The 16,816-nt window shown below is 40.9% G+C and overlaps 1 protein-coding gene across 8 annotated transcripts in view; it reads right to left on the bottom strand.

The window, feature by feature from the left end:
- LOC132402664 (RAC-gamma serine/threonine-protein kinase) overlaps positions 1-16,816 on the bottom strand; it is a 402,615-nt gene that overhangs the window by 55,222 nt on the left and 330,577 nt on the right. For all 8 annotated transcript variants that reach the window (XM_059985594.1, XM_059985597.1, XM_059985596.1 and 5 more), the window contains 2 exons: positions 2,641-2,763; positions 683-811 (listed from right to left, as the gene is read on the bottom strand). In XM_059985594.1, the coding sequence (XP_059841577.1) occupies positions 683-811; positions 2,641-2,763 (252 nt within the window). The remainder of the gene's footprint in view (positions 1-682; positions 812-2,640; positions 2,764-16,816) is intronic.

Raw genomic sequence — 16,816 nt, 5'->3', positions numbered from 1 at the left:
CTCATTGCTAGCTTCACTCTCGCCTCCACCCCACCCCCCCCAAACTCCTGGCTCTATCTGCCTTTATTTTTTGTCTGCCTCCATCTATCATGTCTCACAACTCCACCTCTCCCTCTCCCTGCCCACCATCCTTTAACTTCAACACTTCCCTCTCTCTACCCACCAGTGCACCAATCATCTCAGGCTTGTCTCACTGCTTCTCCTTTCCTCACACTGGTTAATTTCCCTCTCCACACCCAGTCCTGATGAACGATTTTAACCTGAAACTTTGACAGTTCCTTTTCACCACAGGTGCTGCTCAACCAGCTAAGTTTGCCCAGCAGATTTCTTGTGACATTCTTTCACAATTAATGGAACAATTTGTTTTCAATTGTTCTCTATTCAGCTTAGAGAATTGAAAATTGAGTTAGAAAAAGCAATTAAAAATTACAATAATGTGTATCTTACCACATTTTATAGGACTTTGTATAATTTTCTTCAAGAAAATGCAAGTTAATGAAATGAATCAAGACTTCTCCACATCACATTTCACAAATGAAAGATATCAAACTAGCCTCATTTACTAAGTTGTTATACTTTTAAAATGTATTATCATGAGTCTAGAACAAAATTCCTTCAATATTTTAACATGAAAATGAAATGCATAAGTGAATAAATCAGTTGAAAATTATAATGATCCTACCTCTGGAGCCAAGTACTCTGGAGTACCACAAAATGTTTTCATGGTAGCAGCATCTGTAATTCCTTCTTTACACAGTCCAAAATCTGTGATTTTGATGTGCCCATCCTTGTCTAGCATCAAATTTTCCAACTAACAACAAAAAATCAATTTGTTCGCTGTTACACAAAAGTAGCAACTATTACCAAACCTATTACAATGAATCAAAGAGGAGGTCCATGATGAGGTGATTTTGTTTAAGATATCTGTTCTTTTAAGCAGAATTAAAGATATAGAGAATCTTGATTTTTTTTTAAAATCACTTTCTTTCCTGAATCATATTCCCTATACCTCCATTCTGAACAGAGTAGTGAAATTACATTTGAAAGAACAAATAATTTGGCTTAAAGTACCCAGAGTAGTAAAATACAAAACAAAAACAAAAAATACTAAGGGGGCACAGCTTTCACAGTTCCTATTTGACCTATTGACATTATATAACTCTCAGGCACTTTGGGTTATATCACTGATAGGATAACACAGAAAAAATCACGAGAATTCCAATGCCAATAGGAAAACAAAAAATATCTCAAGTTACTTTCAATAAAACGAAACACCAATGAAAAGCTAACTGTAGCAGTGTCATTACCTTACCCTTCTGACAAATAATAGAAATTACATTTATATTTAATCTGATTAGTTTTCATCACTGGTCTGTCTACCATAAGTTATAACACAGGGCCAAATAGCAACTTCCTTCTATCTCTATGCCAGCTCACAACAGGGCTATCCCATCAGCCTACTATCCTCAGAATGAGAAAGAGAAAAATGTTTATAGAAAATGAACCATGCCACAATTTATGTAACAAGCTTAGACTAGAGTCATAAGATCCTTTAAGACTCCTAAATTTTTCAATATATTTTACAAATTGTTATAATGGCATGTATAATGTCAGATTTTCCTTCTGACAGTCATTAAAATTCATACCATACTACCAGAAAATAAATTAGCTAGCATCAAATACTGCATCTTTTAAAATGATAAAGGAAATACAAATACTCAATTGTTGTAGCACTGCTTTTTGATTACCTGCAAAATTTTATCTCAAGCTTGTTAAACCTCCATTCCACTTTCTGTATACCAAAATGTGTTTTTTCCTAAATGACACCAATATAATCAATGGGATAAATGAATTAGCCAAGCTTCAGTTGCAGCCAATAGTAGCAGCATAAGAACCATAAAGATTTAGAGTTAAATGGCTATTTAACTTATTTCTCCATCATCAGAACAATCTAAAAACCATGAAAGTGCCCTTTCCTTGCCTAAGAGCCTATCACTTTTCTAGGTCTTATTATTACTTTATTTACCATAAATTCTATGTTTCAGTTAGTCTTTACATTGAAGCATTCTTTCTTGTAACAATTCTGTGTTTATAGATTATTTCGAACCCTTCTTCTTCCAAATAGTAAAAAGCACCACTTGCATTCAAGTAGTTTTAATTGAACTGCAGCAATTATTAAATACATTACACAATTGTATGTGAAGAAATGATGAATGTTATGGGTTAGAATATGAAGATATAAGCTGTCAGATAAAATATGGTCTGAGGCATTAAAACAATCAACAAAACTACTTCAGAGGTTAAAACAAGAGGTAACAATAGTTTTTGATCATCTATGTTCAATTGCTGTTACTTATGAAAAAACATTTTCTCAACAATGGAAGCCAGCCACCATCTTCTATCATAGTTAAAAGGTCAATTACAGGAAACAAATTGAACTTAGAATAATTAAATACTAATATGTGGGGGGTAAGGTTTAAAAGCATTTAGAGATCTGACAATTTCTAAGGTAAGCCCATTACTAAAATCTATGGTATGAACAGCAGGATCAGCTATTGCAAGTAGGTAATGAATAATTTCATGTGTACTCCTAGTGTCAAAAAAAAGAGAAAAAAGAAGAAATTCTGATTACATTGTTACCTTGAGATCTCTGTACACAATCTTCTCAGAATGCAAATAATCTAGAGCTGAGACAATTTCTGCGCCATAGAAGCGTGTGCGGTCCTCTGAGAACACTCTTTCTCTCGACAAATGGAAAAACAGCTGCAAGGTAAACAGCGGGGACAGTATTGTAATAATTACTGATTTAGTGGGGAAAATTAACACAAACATAAAACACCTCTCATCACCATATTGTGATGATAGATAGAGTACCCTTGGTAGATACTGATGGCTCCTAGACAGCAGCTGGCTTATCTTTCAAAGTTTCCAAGGGGAAATGTGAGCTGCTAAATCAGCTTTTTAATCAATATACCAATCTTGTTCTAGACATTCTGTGCACTGCCTATTTAACCTCCTACTTACTCCTGAAAAAAGTACAGCAGTGTGATCTAATTATCCTTTTCATATTGTCAGATGTTGAGCTGCATTGTCAAATACCTGTATGTTCACGCTGTCACAGGCATTCATACAAATTACCACTGTTACCTTCAAACAGTCCCGTATTAATTGACCTGCCATTAAAATTTGCATAAGAAAGACCTGAATGTGTCAAACAGGGATTAGTCATTTTAAATAACCTACTGTTGTAACTACCAAATTTCATATATTGGGACTAAAGAGTCTACTGAGTCAAATCTATTTTATTCTTGAGATTTATTAGCAAGGTTTTCTGAACATTTATTCGCAAAGGAGAAATGCTGCATTATGTGATTTTCTGAATAGTTGGAAAGAAAATCAATAGAAATATATTACTTTTTAAATATCTTTTATTACTTCATACCATTTCTCTTAACTAAAAGGAAGAATCACACATTATTTTAAGTGTACCACTTTATTTAAGAAAAATAGCCTATGTACAGAGGTGATGGTAAATGACTAGAGCACTTGGTTGTCAAGTGGAGAAAAAGCAGAATTACTGATTTTTGACATGCTAAATTTATATAGCTATATCAAAACTCCACTGCTTTAGTTAGGATATTATAATGTTGACATTTGAAACTTCCAGCTAAATTCAAATATATATGACATGAACTTTAGAATTTATCCACAAACATTGCTTTTAACTTTGTTTGCATGGGAATATATGGGAAAAAACAATTCTACTCAGACTACCTCAATGTTAATTGTAAAGTACTTACTGTTATAATTGACTGGCATACATATTTGACTATGTTCTTTCAATATTTATTAGTAAGCTGCTCTTTACCAATCTGGCTATTTTGTTTTACTTCATTTAATTGCTTGAATAGTATTTATGCCAAATGTAGACAAATCATTAAGGGTAGACAATTTAGTATTTTTGCTCAATCATCCAAAAAGGCACAAAACCATCATCCGTATGATATCTGACTAATGCTAAACTAATCTGAAGTTTCAATTTTCTCTGTTCTATCTTGTGGTCCAGCTCACATGTTGATTACTCTTTACTTAAAGCATATTAATATATGTATACTAGGTTTGTGATTAGTGGATGTCTACAATAATATTAGCATGATCAAGATTGGTCTATTAAACATTTAAAGATTGCTTTTTGAAAAGAGGTCTTAAGATGCACAGGGAAGAGGTACTTAATGGCAAAGGATATGATGGAATTAGTTATAGCTCAACAACAGTTAATGCTTGCAATGTCCAATTCCAACAGTTGTGGTGCTATAATATTCTCCTTGATTATCTCATGTTGCTACCTGAATGTATTCTCTAACACTAAGGCAAAACTAAATCATTCCAATATACAAATAATTTCAGTCCTTCAGTTATGTGGTTTGACGGTTAAATAGTATTTCTTTCACTTTTGAACATCATTGCAAGTGCTCATTTCTTTTATTCAGGCAGTGTGGGGATTCACTGGTTGAGTTAGCATTTAATTGCTGATAGAGAGGAATAAACAGCCAACGTTTCAGGTCTGAACACTTCATCAGGACTAGAAAGGAAGGAGGAAGAAGCCAGAATAAGAAAGTGGACACAAGCAGGTGGGTGATACATGAAGCCAGATGAGGGGTGAAGCTGAATGGGTGGGGGATTGAAGTGAGAAACTGAGGTAATAAGTGAAAGAGATAAAGGGCTGAAGAAAAAGAAATCCGATAAGAGAGGACAGTGAGCCATGGAAGGCGGATGGAGAAGGGGCACCAGAGGGTGGTGATGGATGGGTGAGAAAAGAAGGGGTAAGAGGGAGGCAGAATGTGGAATGGAAAATTAGAGAAGGGAGAGAGTGAGAAATTACAGGAAGTTAGAGAAATCAATGTTCATGCTATCAGGTTGGAGGCTACCCAGACAGAATAGATGTTGCTTCTCCAATCTGAGAATGGCCTTATCGCAATCATAGGGAAAGTTATGGATTGGCATGCCAGAATGGAAATGGGGAGTAGAATTAAAATGGGTACCAACTGGGAAACCTAGTCTCTTGTGGCAGATGGAACGAAGGAGCTCGATAATGCAGTCCTGACAGTTCCATGTCAGGAAGTTGCACGAGATGATTCAGAGAAATGCTATAGCACCAAATGGCGAAAATACTGTACACATTTCAAATATTACCTGCAATTGAGTTAAGACATGTCCTCAAGTTCCTTATCATAGAATTTAATGCAGACAAGTGTAAGGTGTTGCACTTTGGGAGGACAAACCAGGGTAGGACTTGCACAGTGAAGAATAGGGCACTGAGGAGAGTGGTAGTGAGGAATTATATGCATAAATAAAAAGGCGAGAATCTAACTGACTTATTGGCAGCTTGACAAGTCATTCTGTGAGAATAATATATGAACAAAAAGGTGTTTGTTCCATGAGAAGCTTCTCGGTCTACCCTTATCTGTATGTGATAACAATGTATAACAGCGGCTCCACACAGTATTCTGGGCTCACTTGGCTGCAGACTTTTTCAACGTCAGTGAGCAGAGACTCTGTGTTGCCAACTGAGCACGCAAGCTTGCTAACAAACAGTATGTGATTTTAAGTAAACTGTGTTTGACAGTTACTCCCTGGGTCTGAACCTAAAGGCCTCTGGTAGAGAGGCAGATCAACATCTTGGCGCTGCGATCAGGGTTCCAATATGTGGTAGACACCTTGCCAAAACTGAATCAGTGGACGGACGGACCATTGGGGTGAATCAGAGACGAACAGGCCCACATGGAAAGCTATAACCTTGGTTCCTCTCTGCTCTCTGATGACTCTATTCCTTCATTTTGGCAGGGAAAATCCACAGAGGGGACCCAAAGGGAATAGTAAATTCAAGATGGGCGGTTCAAGTCCCCTGGAATACTTAGACAAAGGTGGGGGGCGGAGTAGTCCATTACAGAAAACAATAGACAAATATCCAGACAATGAAAAGAAACTGAAACAAATGTTGTTCCAATTGTCTAAACGTTTGGGGAAAAAACAATTGGCCTGCAGGAGGTACATTTGATTTAAATTTAATATGGCAGGCAGAGCAGGGAATATGGAAAGGGAAGCCAGGGAAAGAGCATGGTCACCTTCTATGGCAACAAGAGGCAGAAATACAAGAAGACTGACATAAATTAAATTGTTGGACCAATAACGCTAAGCGAAGAGGGATAGACGTACATGATAAAAGAGGAGTTGGCAAGAGTTGAGAGTGATTTGCGAAGAATGGGATAAGGGACAGGAACAGACAAAGGAGACGAAGAAAGAAATTGTATCAGAGACAAAACATACTAGCCATGGAAGAACGAATAAAGGGAAAAGGGAAACGGAAAATAAAAATAATTCTAGGATACCCCACCTCTATCCAGACATACTGACTGATTCCCCAAACAATACTGATGATGATTGGGAATGATTAAGGTGACCTAATAATCCCACTATACTATCTACAGCTGCATTGGTGCCTGTTTTCCCATGGTCAGATTCCCCATCTCCATGTGGTTCTCACGCTGGTGTCTCAGTACCAATTTGACAGTCATTGCATCACCAATGACTGATGTAGTTCCTCCAGAACAGTTGGGAAGCCAAATACCCGTTTCTCCCCTCGCTCGCTGTCAGACTGGACCTCCCCCAGACTGGACAAGGGCCATTGGTTTTACTGGGACCGATACAGACTCAGGCCCATGAGGACTGTTCCTAACCCACAAGCCGGAGGGGTGGGACAAGCACCTACTATGCAAATCTATAAGCCTATATTGAATGCCGCCCCGACAAAAAGGGCAGCCCCTAAGGGTTCTGTAGTTATTTAAGAACTGTCCTGACTATTTACTTCACTAACTTCTGAGATTTGTTTCCTCTGGCTATGGCTCTTCTTATTCCTACTGATCAGACACAATTCACCACTTGGCTCAGACATAGTAACTAAGACCAGTTAATCACGACTGGGCAAATCAAACCACAAATGATTGAAATGGTCAAAATTCACTCAAGTGCAACTTAATCCAGCTGTGAAGGCTTTATGGGATAGTTCTGAAAATCCCCACCAACCAGAGTTAAGACGGAGTACGTGCAACAAAGGAGACCCACTTTCCACATTCTTGCAGGAGGAAGTCGAAGACCCCCATGGGATCCTTACTCACAACCTCCTATGCCCCATTCTCACCACCTCCATCCTCACCCCATCTCTCGGGATGAATGCTACAATTGTGACCAAAAGGGACACTGGCAGCGGGATTGATCTGACAGCCAGTGGGGTCAGAGAGACATACCTCGGTCTGTGTCTCTCCGAGCCTCTTTTTCCGCTCATAACCGTTTTGCATTGCAGACTGCCCTTGAGTTGCCCATCCTCACCACCAATCCAGACGATGAACCCCTCTTCACCCTCACTGTCAGCGGACATCTGTTTCAGTTTATGGTCGACACTAGAGCAACTTGCTCTTCCTTAGAACAGTCAGTTGTGAGCCAACTCTGTCTACCCCTTTCTGAAAAGACTGTCTCCCTCCAAGGATATGGAGTAATTAGTTACACACTTACCAAGCCCTTTCCCACTTCCTATAACCAAACATCCCCAAAGGAGGTTGAGTTTGCTATCTGCGGCAATATTGGGGTGAATATAATGGTAAGTGATGTACTATGTGGTCTGGGGTTGCAGATCAAGTGCACTAATGAGGGCATATCAGTCTCTGGTCCAGTTACAATGCGACAGTGTCCTAATTTTGCCATCACACAATGGCAGGCACTCGACCTAGATCCCTCGGTAATCCCATCTCCTGCCCCTTGAAACTCTCATGTTACTTTGGCCTACAACTCTTCCGGTAATAATTCAGAGTTAGAATCCTTTTACTCCTCTATATTGAAGCAGACTTACTCTGTGTCAGTGATGGAAGAGATTAAGGGGCTCACAGGAATTGCTCTTTTGGTAGCAATAGTTCCCACCTTGTGGTGGTGGACCTGAGGAGGGCTAAGGCACTGGTAACCCCTGTTTCCATCCAAGGGGTCAGTGTGGACATGGTGGAGGATTACAAATAACTGGGGATACGAATTGACAATAAACTGGACTGGTCAAAGAACACTGAGGGTGACCCTACAAGAAGGGTCTGAGGCATCTCTACTTCCTGAGGAGATCGAGGTCCTTTAACATCTGCCGGACGATGCTGAGGATGTCCTACGAGTCTGTGGTGGCCAGTGCTATCATGTTTGCTGTTGTGTGCTGGGCAAGCAGGCTGAGGGTAGCAGACACTAACAGAATCAACAAACTCTTTCGTAAGGACAGTGAGGGGTGGAAATGGACTCTCTTACTGTGGTGTCTGAAAAGAGGATGCTCTCCAAGTTGCATGCCATCTTGGACAATGTCTCCCACCCACTCCATAATGTACTGGTTAGGCACAGGAGTACATTCAGCCAGAGACTCATTCCACTGAGATGTAACACTAAGTGACATAGGAAGTCATTCCTGCCTATTGCCATCAAACTTTACAACTCCTCCCTCGGAGTGTCAGACACCCTGAGCCAATAGGCTGGTCCTGGACTTATTTCCACTTGGTATAATTTACTCGTTATTATTTAATTATTTGTGGTTTTATATTGCTATATTTCTACACTATTCTTGGTTGGTGCAACTGTAACAAAACCCAATTTCCCTCGGGATCAATAAAGTATGTCTGTCTGTCTGTGGAAACAGTCCCACCTCGTTTTTCAACATACCACCCTCACTGTTTCAGCCGATCACAAACCAAAGGATCTAGATTTTCTAGCCCATATCCTTGTGGACCAGGCTACCTCTCAGTGCTTTACCATCCAAGGTTTTCCCGAAGGAATCATTTACTACTGCCTCGAACCATACACCTTGACTGGCATACTTACTCGCCATTGGTCCACTGCTCCAAAAAATGATGTGGAACCCAAACTACGGGCCTCTAGTAAAACTGAGATGGGAAGGGTTAACACTGACCCTGTCCATATTGCCATAAGGGAAGGGGTAAAATTACCCGATATTCCACAATATCAACTCAAACCCGAGGCCGTCTGGCATTGAGCCTGTGATCCGTTCTTTCTTACTACAGGTGATCCTAGTCCCGTGCAACTTGCCCTGCTATAGTCCCATTTTCCCAGTGCTGAAGCTCAAACATTCAGAATATTGCCTAGTCCAAAACCTCAGAGCTATTAATGATGTGGTTGCACCTATGCATGCTGTAGGGCCCAACCCAGTGACCATACCGAGTTGTGTCCTATCTGACGCCTCAGTCTTTTCCCTTGTGGATTTGCAAAACACTTTTTTCTCCATCCCAACAGCCGACACACGCCAATATCTCTTTGCCTTTACCTACAAAGACCAGCAATATACATGGATCTGCTTGCCCCAGGGCTTCATTCACTTTCCCACAATTTTCTCTCAGTATCTGACCACTCAACTTAACTGACCACTTTCACGCCCCCTGAGGGCTTGATGACAGTCCAGTATGTTGATGGCCTTCTGAATTTCCTACATCACTATGGCTACATCGTTCCTCCCTCTAAAGTCCACGTCACACAGACCTCAGTGAAGTTTCTGGGAACGGTCATCTCTGCTTCCGACAGATCCCTCGCCTCCAAACGCATAACCCACATTGTTAATACCTCAACCCCCACTACACCGACTCAGATGTGTAAATTCCTGGACCTTGTCAATTTCTGCTGCATGTTGTCCTACTCACCAAATCCGTCACCCCTTTTAATCCTCGCCCAAATGCGAGACTCCCTTTCAACCCTCAGAGCAGGACCAAAAGGATTTTGCTTTCCTTAAGCAAGCCCTAATATTGCATTCCTCCTTGCGACAGCCTCTCTATGATCATCGTTTTGCATGCTATATGACAATCAAGAATGGGTGTGCCACCGCTGTTCTTTCCTGAAGCCATGGGGACTGACAATGACCTGTTGCCTACCTTTCCAAGAAACTTGATCTGGTAGCTTCCGGCTTACCTCACTGTACTCAAATTCTCTCTGCACCATACAATATGATTCTGGCCGCAACTAACATTATCTTGCATCAGCCAGTGGACATACCTCACCTCTCATGACGTAGTTGCCCTGATGAACATCCGTCAAACTCAAGGCCTTATATGCAGGCCCACCACACTAAATATGAGATCCTTCTCCTACAGAACCCCCTTCTCCATTTTTTCCCGTTCTACTGTGAACCCGACATCTTTTCAGAATGCCCATCTGAGTGTCTGGCTTCACCACCCCATGATTGTGCAACAATAAATCACTAATTGACAGAAGTTTGACCTGACATGACTGACGTTCACCTCGTTAACCTGGATATAGTCTTATATGTAGATGGGAGCTCCTTTACAGACCACCTTTATACACGTATGGCACGTGGCCAAGTGGATTAAGGCCTAGTGATCTGAAGGTCACTAGTTTGAGCCTTAGCTGAGGCAGTGTGTTGTGTCCTTGAGCACGGCACTTAACCACACGTTGTTCTGCGACAACACTGGTGCCAAGTTGTATGGGTCCTAATGCCCTTCCCTTAGACAACATTGGTGGCGTGCAGAGTGGAGACTTGCAGCATGGGCAACTGCAGGTCTTCCATACAACCTTGCCCAGGCCTCAGTCATCTTGAAAATTGATGGACAGCTGAACAGAGGGGAAATAGATAACCAAGGCAAGCGCCATGCAGGCTATGATGTTGTTTCCAACATAAAAACCGTGGGGTCTGCTTCCTTTCTTTCTTGTTACTCGGCACAGCAAGCTGAACTCTTTGCACTCACTACAGCATGCATCCCAGCCACTGGGAAATCAGCCAATATTTTTACAGACTCCAGATATGCCTTTGGAGTCACTCATGACTTCAGCCAACTTTGGAAAGCTAGGGGTTATATCACCTCCTCTGGTATGCCCATCACTAATGAAATTTACATCAACAACCTTTTGTCCGTCATCTGTCTTCCTTCACAATTGGCCATTATTATATTCTGCACTAAAGGTACTACTGAGACTGACCATTGAAACAACAGAGCTGACTCCACTGCAAAACAAGCAGCCCTTACCAAAGCATTGATTATTCCCAAATGATGAATCTCCAGGAAAAAACTGAATCAACTGTTTCTGAATCAAAGGGTATGCCTGCAATTGAGGATGTGCATGTTCTACAGGGGGACACCTCTGAAAAATAGAAAGCCACCTGGGAACCGGCTGGATGTTTTTACTCATCAACCGAGGAACTCTGGTTTACTCCCACCCGTCAGGTCTGCGTACCTGAAACTATACTGGGCTATATTGTAGATTTTGTACATACCAATACTTACCTTGGTAAGGAGAGAATGGCAAGGCAATGTTTGAAATCATGGTGGAGCTTGGACCTGGAGAAAGTAGCAGAGAATGGTGCTAGACGATATCTGATATGCCAGAACATAATCCAGGAAAGGCACCCCATGCACAAAGGGATATACCCCGTTGCCAAGATACCCTTTCTGCCAATCACAACTTGATTTTATTGAATTACTGTATGTGCATTGTTATAAGTATTATCTTATAATTCTTGATGTTCTTAGTAGATGGATTGACGCACATCCCACTACAGATAACAAAGCCAATAACGTGGTGTGTATTTTGTTGAAATAAATCATTCCCAGATTGGAGGTACCAGAGCAGGTTGTATCTAACAATGGCCCTCATTTTGTGGGCAAGATTAATACACAACTATGCCAGGATCTGGGGATTAAACAGTCTATTGCCCCCACAGGCAAAAGGCCGCCAGCCTTATTGAAAAGGCTAATGGGATGCTGAAAAACAAATTGGCTGAATTAGGACAAGAAACCTGTCAAAATTGGCTCAAAGTGCTACCGACAGTCTTGTTTCAGATGAGAACTCATTATCAGACCAAACATGATCTGTCGGGAGCCAAAATAGTATATGGCAGACCGTTAAGAACCCCCTGGAAGGCTGCCTTGCCAACCCCAAAATTATCTGAGATGGTCCTGAATCAAATGTCGAATGAAATTATAGGGTATATCCTGCCACTAACCAAATCTCTCCAGGTCTTTCATTCACAGGTGAAGGAGGCCCACCATGAAGGAGAGGAACTGGAAGGTGAACATCAACTTCGTCCAGGAGACGTTATTCTCGTAAAGAACCATTTTAGAAAGAAGCTTGAGCCTCACTAGAAAGGGCCTTACCAAGTGTTACTGACCACTTCAATGGCAGTCAAACTACAAAGACTTCCAAAATGGACATATCTAGGACATGTCAAACATGTACAAACATGACTAAGCTGTTACTGTCTATAGTTGTAATCTTAAGCACTTGTATTATAACCAAGCCAAACACCTTCCTGTCGCTTTGCTATAGTTATGCTGGGAAAACGAACTCATCTGCCTGCTGAATGTGTGTAGCGATTCCTCCCCATGGGAAGATGGGGGTTCCCCTAATAGCCACTCTGCTGAACAGCAGTGAACAACAGTCAGTGTGGGCCTTTTCTAATGACACTCAGACTAGTGAGGCCCAAAATTGCACCAGTGATGCGACTAGAGACTGTGGATGCCACTGCTTTGATAATTGGTACATTTATTCACCCCCCCCCCCGGAAAAAGCTATCCAATGGGGAAGTCAGACACCATGGCCCTCCACCATTGTCAGATGTGATCAACCAGTAAATACTACCTGCTTCTGTAATTTCAAAGGACTTACTTTCTGGGCAATAGCACCTTTGCCAGTTGTACAACAGCCCAACCACCGCAACCCTGAAAGGAACTCAATGGGTTTGCGGGGAAAGGGCCTACTTGTGGCTCCCAGGAGAGGCAGCTAGCTGATGGGATACCCAACAAGAGAGCAGAAATTGGATGGGATGCTGCTTCCTGACTTACCTTGTACCCCACATGTAAATTCTAATAACCCTGTACCAGTACCCTTCCCTTCTACAGCAAAAGTGAGGAATCTCAGAACCAGAGCACTTCTGGATGACAGCTTTCCCCTTCTATGAGGCAGCCGCAATTCAAGGGATATCATCAACCTGGCTGCAGTTTTGGAGGAGATGGCCAATAGTACTGTTAAAGCCATGGATGGCATCCAAGATCAGGTGAGGGCCATCACCAGTGAAATGATGGCACACCGACAGACTGTTTTACAGAACCGAATGGCCCTCAACAGTGCATACACCATTATGGGACAAGATGCTGCACCTACATCCCAGATGAATCAGAAAAAATAACCTCTCTTTCTGTTCTCATTCAAAAGGAAAAATAAATAAAATCGGGAAAATCAGGGCCAATCTACATAGCTCAAAAGGAGGATTGTGGTCCTTCAGTGACATCTTCGCAGAATGGAGCAGTATACAGCTACATTATGATATCATCATCGCAGGAGTACTCATACTTATTGCACTTTTCCAACGTTTATAGCCCCTTGTCAGCCAGTGTTTTAACCCTACACCCACATAGGTATTTGTACAAAGAGTCCTCCGAGAAGAAAGGGGACCTTCAAGAGACCAACGATGAGGATGGAGACTATGATGACGCCGAAAGCCCTTCAGCCTATCCCAAGGGTTGCTACCCACTCTTCTTACATGAATATAAGAATTAAGATGTACAACAACCCTGACATTGATAATCCTAGTTGTCATGGAATGACAAAAGGAGGGAATGAGGAATTATATGCAGAATTAAAAGGGCTTGAACCTAACCAAGCAGCTTGACAAGTTGTTCTGTAAGAATAATGTATGAACAAAGAAGTGTTTGTTCCATGAGAAGCTTCTCAGTCTACCCTTATCTGTATGCGATAATAATGTATAACAGCAGCTCCACGTAGTATTCTGGGCTCACTTGGCTGCAGATTTTCTCAAGCTCGGTGAGTAGACTCTGTGTTGTCAACTGAGCACACAAGCTTGCTAATAAACAGTATGTATTTTTGAGTAAACTGTGTTTGACAGTTATTCCCTGAGTCTGAACCTAAGGGCCTCGGGTAAAGAGGCAGATCAACAGTAGAACAGAGCAATCTGGGAATACAGATCTACAGTTCTCTGAAAATAGTGTCAACAGGTAAATATGGTTATAAATATAGATGTTTTTGAGGAATACAGGCCAGACCATTTTAGTGAAGGGGAATAAACAGCGTTTCAGGCAAACACGCTTCATCAGGACTCATTGCCACAAGTAGTAGTGGAGGCCAAGTCACTGGGTAAATTCAAAGCAGAGGTTGATAGGTTGATTCCTGATTAGTCAAGGCACGAAGGGTTACAGGGAGAAGGCAAGGAGGCTAGGACTGAGAGGGAAATGAAAAAGCCAGAGTAGATGCAATAGGCTAAATGGTGTAATGCTGATCCTATATTTTATGGTCTTAGAAGTGGGCAAATGAGATCAACTCAAGTAAGCATCTTAGTCTTCATGAATGAGATGGGCCAAAGGGCCTACTTTCTTGTTGCATAACTCTAGTGAAGCAACAGGGTTGCAGCATTCAGAAATAAATTTTTCAGCATGCTGCCTACCAAGACGAGAATGAAGAAGATAAGCCAAGTTATACAATATATATGTGAAATCTGAAGCTTTTAGAACACCGAAAGTAAAATGAATTTTCATTATTCTCTGGTCATCTAATTTTTCCCCTCTTAGTCTACACCTAAAATGGTAAGTTATTCCCAAGACAGATGCTGATTTACCTAATTGTTTCCAGCAATCTGTTTTTTCCCCCCCAGTAGGAATACATTTTCAGCTGAATTCTTGAGTCAGTCATATTTTCTCCAGCAGTAAGACTTTTCATTAAGTGCTCTGAAATGCTAAGCTTTGCCCCAAAACAAGCCCTCCCCACTGTGATAGTAAACACTATTGTCATCTATTTTCTATGCCTCTGTTCTCAGCCCCTCTCCTGTGAGCAAAACACAGATAGAGTTTTCTGGTACTTGCTTATCTCCCACCACTGAATTCAATGGATCACAGTTTGTAATTTCAGTTAGCTGCATCCAGATCCACAATTTCTCCTCCCTTCACCTTTCAGCATTTCTAAGAAATATATCTCTTCATAACGTCATAGCCTGCTGTTTCTTCACCATCAAGCAAACCCTGCCAAACTTATAAAATCTGGTGTTTAAACTCCTTAAGCAACAGTTTCTGTGATCTCAATCCATGCAAATATAATAATCCATTAGAAAAAGATGTAGTGCCAGAGGGCTAGCAGATAGCTACCCTAACGCCTATATTTAAGAACCTGGAAGAAAATGTTTAGGAATTACAGACGTCAGCTTCACATTAGGGGTAGGACAAATAACAGAATCCTTTTTAAATGAGAAAATTGAAAATAAACACATCTAGAAATGACAAGTATAATATTAAATAGCCAGCATGAATCTCCGAAGAAAAAATCCTCCTTGACCAAGCTTATTGATTTACTTGTACAAAAAAATAGGGAATAGAAAATAATAATTCAATATCTGTAATTTACCTAGACTCCGCCCCCCCCCCCCCCCCCACAAGGCCTTTGTTGAGGTACCTCCGAATAAACAAAGGTTTAAGAACATTTGGGGAACAGATAGAAAAATGAACTGCTGGAGAGAGATGAAAGAGAGATGAACGATAGCTACATCCACAGCAGAAGGTGGGATACAGTGACATTTCATAAGGATCAGGCTGCTGATGCAATTTATATTATCTATTTAGACTCTCGAATCAAAACAATTCCTAGCTTTGGTGAGTAAGAAAATGATGAGAAGAGTCAACAGTAAGGATAATGGCAAAAAAATTATTGCAGAATATTAATAAACATTTAGAACTGTTAAATAATTCACAAATGAAGTTTGATGTTAAATGCAAAGTAGCATGCTTTGCTAGTAGGAACAGGAAGACCACTACCATTATGAACCATGAGTCTCAGGAACAAACTGAGGCATTGATCGCATGGATAGTCAGAGGCTTTTCCCCAGGGCTGAAATGACTAACACGAGAGGGCATAATTTTAAGGTGCTTGGAAATAGGTACAGGGGAGATGTCAGGGATAAGTTTATTTTACGCACAGAATGGTGAGTGCGTGGAATGGGCTGCCAGCGGCTGTGGTGGAGGTGGAAACCATCGGGTCTTTTACGACACTCCTCGATGGCTACACGCTTAGAAAAATAGGGGGCTATGGGTAAAGCCTAGGTAGCTCTCAGGTAGGGACATGTTCGGCACAGCTTTGTGGGCCGAAGGGCCTGTATTGTGCTGTAGGTTTCTATGTTTTAATTGATATCAGAATTTAAGTATGTTAGATAATGCAAGTCCTTCTAAGACAAAAAGAAAGATTCAGCACTTTCATCATGAGAGCTATAGAACTGAATAGAGAAATAACATAGGTTCGGAGTACACAATGCACTACATACAGACCTTTTCACCATATTAAGAGAAGGTGTAGAGGTACTGAAAAACACTGCAGAAAAGATATACACAAGTAGTGTTTTGGTACATACAATGCCTATAAAGAGCATTCACGCCCCCCCCCCCCTCCGGAAAATTAATCATAGTGGATTTAATTTGGCTTTTTTTTGACACTGATCAACAGAAAAAGACTTTTCTGTCAAAGTGAAAACAGATCTTGACAAAATGATCTAAATTAATGATAAAAATAAAACACAATAATTGACTACATAAGTATTCACCTCCTTCAAGTCAATATTTAGTAGATTCACCTTTGGCAGCGATTACAGCCTTCAGTCTGTGTGGATAGGCCTCTATCAGCTTTGCACATTTGGACACTGCAATTTTTCCCCATTCTTCTGTATAAGACTGCTCAAGCTCTGTCAGATTACATGGGAATTGTAAGTGAACAACCCTTTGCAAGT

The sequence above is a fragment of the Hypanus sabinus genome, chromosome 12 (genome assembly GCF_030144855.1).
Source record: "Hypanus sabinus isolate sHypSab1 chromosome 12, sHypSab1.hap1, whole genome shotgun sequence".
Lineage (NCBI taxonomy): Eukaryota > Metazoa > Chordata > Chondrichthyes > Myliobatiformes > Dasyatidae > Hypanus > Hypanus sabinus.
This window is presented reverse-complemented; position numbering and strand designations above follow the sequence as displayed.